The sequence below is a fragment of the Mangifera indica genome, chromosome 5, assembly GCF_011075055.1.
Source record: "Mangifera indica cultivar Alphonso chromosome 5, CATAS_Mindica_2.1, whole genome shotgun sequence".
Lineage (NCBI taxonomy): Eukaryota > Viridiplantae > Streptophyta > Magnoliopsida > Sapindales > Anacardiaceae > Mangifera > Mangifera indica.
Window position 1 is genome coordinate 6,046,017 of NC_058141.1, and position 6,288 is coordinate 6,052,304.

At 32.7% G+C, this 6,288-nt stretch overlaps 1 protein-coding gene across 1 annotated transcript; it reads right to left on the reverse strand.

The window, feature by feature from the left end:
• Positions 1-1,589: 1,589 nt before the first annotated feature.
• On the reverse strand, positions 1,590-5,933 carry LOC123215646 (zinc finger protein 4-like). The gene is made up of 2 exons (XM_044635840.1): positions 5,206-5,933; positions 1,590-2,649 (listed from the first exon to the last, which is right to left on the reverse strand). Exon 2 carries the CDS (start codon positions 2,607-2,609, stop codon positions 1,857-1,859), a length of 753 nt encoding a protein of 250 aa, XP_044491775.1. The 5' UTR covers positions 2,610-2,649; positions 5,206-5,933; the 3' UTR covers positions 1,590-1,856.
• Between the last annotated feature and the right edge of the window lie 355 nt (positions 5,934-6,288).

Consider the following 6,288-nt stretch of genomic DNA (forward strand, 5'->3'; position numbering starts at 1 on the left):
GTTTGTTGACCGTCTGCACTTTCAATTACATCTGAGGATTAATTTGTTACATACTTGTCTGATTTAAGCCTGCATGATTTCTGTCCAGGTCTGCTGATGCAATTAGATTAATTTCCAGGTTTACATTGGTGCATGTATGTATCTGTCCAGTCTGCATGTATGGTTTCTGTACAGCCTGCACAATTGCATTGGTCCATATAGTTCTCTATGAATTTGGAAGATACTTTCCCATGACTCCACATGCAATCTGTATAATGGTACTGCAGGTTAAGGTTATATGGCAGGTTTCATGAAAATTAACAGATTTTATCCAACAGATTTCACACAAAATACACAAATTTCATTCACTGTGCATGCAATCCATCCAGCAGGTTATATAAATGTACACTGAAACTGCAATTTCAATAGCAGTAATCACATGAACAAATTCAATTAAATTTTTGCAATTTCAGTAGCAGTAATTTGCTTATTCCATGATAAGGGGTTAAGATTCAATTACATATTTAATGCATAATTTATATTTTACATTGAAGGGTATAATTGTCAATTTACTCAGTAAGGGTAAAACTGTCATTTCAAGCTTATACTAATAGAACTCATTAAAACACTTAGATGATGGGTGGTATTTTGAGTTTTTAATAGTTAATGGTGGGAGATTGAGTTTGTATCAAACCTTAAGTGGGAATAAGTTTGTTGGCCTAAATCTTATAAATAAGTTTACAATAATATTATGTGTATAACTTTTATATACAAATAACGATATATTACTTTGTGATTGAGTGTTGTTGTATTTTTAATTTTTTAACTATCTAATCACATGATCATATATTATTGTTTGTGTATAAAAATTGTGCACATATCACTATAATATAAATATATTTAAATGTATAATATTACTCTAAAAGATTTATTGAAAAAATAAAATTTCGTGTAACTTGTGGTACTATAAACTAAAGTATTGAATGATTTTGAATTAAAAAATAATTACATTATATAATTATATAGTGTCCAACCATCAATACATATACTATTACTCTGAAAAAAAGTGAGACTTTTGGAGATTTAAGGATTTATATATTTAAAATTGGTTATGATCGATATAATAAACTAGTTTTTTATGTTAGGGTTAGATTCAGTTGAACTAAACTTAAGTTTGATGAGCTCCATTTAAACCAAATTCAATTCGAATTGATAAAATTCAAGCTTAAATTTGACTACAATATCAAATTGATTAGAACTCAATAGTATACCTAAACTAAAATTGATTAAAACAACATTATTTTGATATGTATTGATTAAAATTACCTAATTTTATCAAACATTTCAAAACTCATAAACTTGACGAGCCTAACATCACCCAAACTCAAGTTTGATAATATAAAATCCTTAAGTTTGAGATTGAGTTTAAACTTACCTAAATCAAACTCGTTTTACTCTTGTTTGAGTCAAATTGATATATGATCAATTTGAGCTAAATTAGCTAGAATCCAACCCTATTTTAGGTCTCCAAATTCTAATTGTGAAAAATATTTAAAGGTCTCCAAATATGCAAAGAATATGGATACACAATTTCAATTTACACATGAAAATGAAAAGATATAGAAAAGCTAAGAAGTTAGCTCGTTATTTCCATCACACTCAAAACAACAATTTCTAAATTATATAAAACTGACTCTAGCACTCGATTTAATACCCCCAAAACTTCTTGTATAATTATCTAACTAGCATAACAACACAAATAAGAATAAAAATTAAAAGGCAAAAAAGAAGAAGATTATAAAGTTCTAGCCAAAAAATTAAAGACGCATCATCTCACTGTACAAGTAGTGAACACCGTAGGAATCTAAAAACATGGATCACAGCTTCAAAGTAAGATCAGGTGCAGATGAATCTGCCCTTGATGGTGGTTCCATGGCTGCCAAATTCACATTTGAAATTGAATTTTGAGAGAAATCTAATGTTGAGTCACCTCTAGCTCCATCACCAACCTGCCGAAAACTCCCTGGCCAAAACAAGTCCATCTCATCATCTTCCATGAACATGGGCATTCCATAATATGTTTGCTCAAACCTAGCTGCTCCTTTCATATCAGGAGGCCTTTCTGGCAGTATGCCATTTTGATGCATCGCAGCATGAGCTTTGATCCCAAGTGACCGAAATGCGGAACCATAAAGTGGCAAAGATGCCAAGCTGGTGTACCTATCAGATAATATTCCCATCCGCATTGCACGTTTAGCCATCGTCCTCTCTCTTTTGTGAGCATTTTGGTGTCCCCCAAGTGCCTGCGAGCTGTAAAACTTGCGGCGACAGTAATTGCAAGAGAATACCCTGGAGATTGTGGCCGGAGAATTAGCCGCTGCTTCACTAGCAGTCTCTCCTGTGTCCTTCGACTCAGTGTCAGTAGAGTTAAAGTGCAGTGTTAAGTCGAGGGAAACGGGAACTGGATCCATGTTTTGGTTTTGGTGATGTGTGAGACAAGAAGAATTGGCGTTGCTAGTCCTGGGAGGACCAGAGGAAGCTTCTTGTACAGATATGTTGGAAGCTCCTTGGCTGCAAGCTTCTGAATCATTTTGATCTGCTGATTCCAGGTTGGTGTTTGGTGGTATCATGTTCGGGGGTGTTGAGAGCTTCGTCCTTTAAATTTAAGCACTGCGCAACAAGAAAATTTGTCAAAAAAGCAGTTAGCTCTTTACCTCAGAATGACTTTATGATAGAACAGATTACTTGATTTACCAAAGTGGAAGCCGACAGAGAAAGAATATTCATTTAAGGCTAATCTAGCAACAGTTAGCAAAATCAACTGAGGCCAACAATTCTACAAGCTTAAGGACTGAAAGCGGTAGATGAAGATGGTTATGATTCACAACACTTTCAAAGACAGCCTAGTGACCCTAAATAACCAACCTGAAAACACCCAAGTCATGGAAATGTCTTCACAACAATAAATTATATACCCAACTGACTAACAATTTTTAAAGATCCTGGAAGAGCTTCTTAATGGGGAAAACATTAACTATATAATTCGATCATAAAGCATATCAATTGAGCTATGTGCAATTAAAAAAGAATATGAAATTGGGTATAAATAATTATGTGTTACTATATAATTGAGTAATTTTAAATTAAAAATAAAGTAATACTCAATTACATATTGAACCATCATAACTCAAGTGGTGAACCCAAAGAAAAATATAGGGGGGTAAAAGAGATATAAGTAAAATATATGAGGTCAATAAGAAATACTAAAATCAAAAAAAGGGTTAATGAAAATTTTAAAGGCTATATTTATTTTTTTATATAAACTTAAAGCGGACCACTCCAAACAAGCAAACAAGCATTTAAATTTGAAGCAGTTCATAAGGAGATTATTTAATTTTTGTCTTGTGCTTATAAGCCTACAAGCAAACTAAAATATATATTAACTAATATGACTTTTGAGCAAATAGTATTATAAGAGAAAAGCAATAAGCAGAAGAGCAAAAGGAAAAGATAAAAAGTTGAAGAAAATATTGAAATTCAGCTTATAACTGCAATTGTGGCTGATGTATGGTCTGGAAGGCAATGATAACCTAGAATACCCATAATTTTCTTTAGTAAATTATCCCATATAAAGTTTTCACCTAGTTCAATTCACCCTCAACTCTCTTTAACTTTTTTCTGGAATTAAAAAAAGTTTCCTGAATATTCCAGAATCTTGGAACAATAGATTCCAGAATCAAAATTTTGGTTTTCCTCGTCCTTACAAATCACCTGATATTATAATTCCCCTGCCCATATTTAAATCATGTACTTTGACTTGTATTTATGATATTTTTCAATTTAGTATGTTAACTGTCTCATCAACCACCTACTCATAATCAATTTACATGGGTTCAATGAATTGAATGGATTAATTATCCCTAAATTACACAACAGATATCCAATCTCTATAAATACATGAGGACATTTTAATCATGCTCTTGACCTTATTCTTATATATGTTCCATGCTTCTTGTTCCTAATTCAAGAAAAATACATTGACTTGGATTGGAAGAATAGATTTTAAATATGTACGTTTGACAGAAAATTCTCGCCAAACACCTCATCCCATTTCAACAATATGAATGGGATACCAATCTCATCTTTGCATATTTCCAGGTAACCAAAAGATTTTCTTTTGGGAAAGTTGTCTAGTATTCTTCTTGTTACAAATAAACAAAAGACTAGATCGATTGTGGTTGTTATGATTACCGTGCCTCAACAAATTACAAATAAACAAGAGATTGGTTGAGGCACGGTGGACAATTTTTCTCTTAAAGGCAATTTGTCAACAGTGACTTCATACGGTAGATGGTAGAAATTCTCTTGAGGTATACCAGAAAACACGATACTAATGATCCCCCAGTTGACAATGTGCAGAGAAAAGAGAAAAACACTTTACAGTTGGAAGTGTTAAGAAAAAGGTGAGAAAAAAATAGCACTTCAGTGGTTCATAAGACAATGGAGACTTATTATGTAAATAATAGCTAGCTAGACATGCCATATTAAGACTAAGTTTTCATTCAACAAATGGATGGATCCAAATTGCAAAGGACATACACCTTTACTAACGAATTTATTGATTTTTTTGACCGAAAGGGCAATCTTTTCCTTGCCAGAAAGCTCTTCCAGCAATAAATGATAAAGAAAAGGGAGGGAATCAGTTGAAAGAATAAATCAGTATTTCTTAGTATGGTCTCAGAATTCAGAGCTATCTCCTTCGATCCAAAAATTAGATTTAAAAATAGAATTAAGTATGACTGAATTATTTAACAATATGAAGGAAACAACCTCAATTAACTACATAATACCAAAAAAGTTTCATCTTTCAACAATAATGAAACTTTCTAATAAGCAGAATCTGAAAGAACTTTTTCAGTGTGTGTTCAACTATGATGTAGCAAATTAATGAAACAAAATGAACTAATGTTTCAAATCGAGGATCACCAACCATAATACTCGAACAGTGCCACAATTTTTCATTAATACATCATCTGAAAGAGATCCCTTGAAATAAAATCCAAAACCATAGTAAAAAGAGCCATCATCATCACTATTTCAAGTTCAGATTCAAGAAAAGCAAAGATTAACCGAAATACCAAGAAAAAAGTATAACAAAACATGAAAAAATAAAATAAAAAATAAGTCTTTATAGGCTATATAAGAAAGGTCGTAAGAGTTGCTTACATGCTGTCTATATGTGTGTATACAAATTTGGAAATTTCAGGAGAGCGGCAGGCTATGCCTAAGCTTCAGTTGTAGCATCCTCCCTTGGTAAAAAGATAAGTTTCAGAAGACAAGACAAGACTTGTTGAGTTGAGATGAGTCATAAGGAGACTTAGTTTTTACCACGAATGGGAACGGTTACACAAGAGAGATAAAAATGGAGATAAGATAAGATTTTAAAGAAAGAGAAAGAAATGTTCAATTAATTATGGGAAAGGAAGAGAAGAGGATGGAGGAAAGTCAGAGAGGTCAGAAAGAAAGAGAAAAAGCAGGTAGATAACAGAGTGAGTGAATGAGCATTATGTGTTGAAGTTTGAGCTCTTCAAGTCTTCAACAGCTACAAATGAATGAGTAGAGAGAGAGAGAGAGAGAGAGAGAGGAGACACAGAAAGAGACAAAGGCAAAGAAAAGATAGAGATTAGTTAATAGTAAGTTCCACAAAAAAAGATACTCAAATGTTTGTGTGTCTCATCTCATCTCGTTACTTTCTTCATTGTGTCTCTTTCCACTTTAAAAAGTAGTATGTGGTCAGATTCTTTTCAAACAGTATTGTATTTGTCAGGTTAGCTCTCATCCCAACCCCATAACACTCCTGTTCATTCCCGTCTCCCAATATAATTGTATTTCATGCACATGACTCAGCTAGCTCCCCTTGTATACCCCTGAGGGTTTTTTTTTCTTGGTATCTCCCATGCCGCTGTCTTCTTCTATCTTCTTCGTGTGTTGTTTTAGTTAACCTGTGATTTATCAGAATTCTCGTCTGTCCCTATATATTTTGTATGGTTAAGAACCTAAGTAATATGGCATTTAATGATAGCTATCAAAGTAGCAAATTAATTTAAAATATCTGATTGACAAAATTACATTGAAAAGTTGGAATTTTGTCAAATGACAATTGTCTTGCATGATTATAATTGGAATTACGTCTTCTCATTTTGTTAAAGTTTCGTCTTGCTAGAGCAAACCTGTCTGGTATGATTTTAGCATTATCGCACTTTTTCTTGTGTAATCTAATAATTTGTGTCAATAACTTTTTTTCTTCGA

Excerpts from the sequence above, each read along its gene's own strand:
- LOC123215646 (XM_044635840.1), bottom strand. The coding sequence starts at position 2,609 with ATGATACCACCAAACACCAACCTGGAATCAGCAGATCAAAATGATTCA.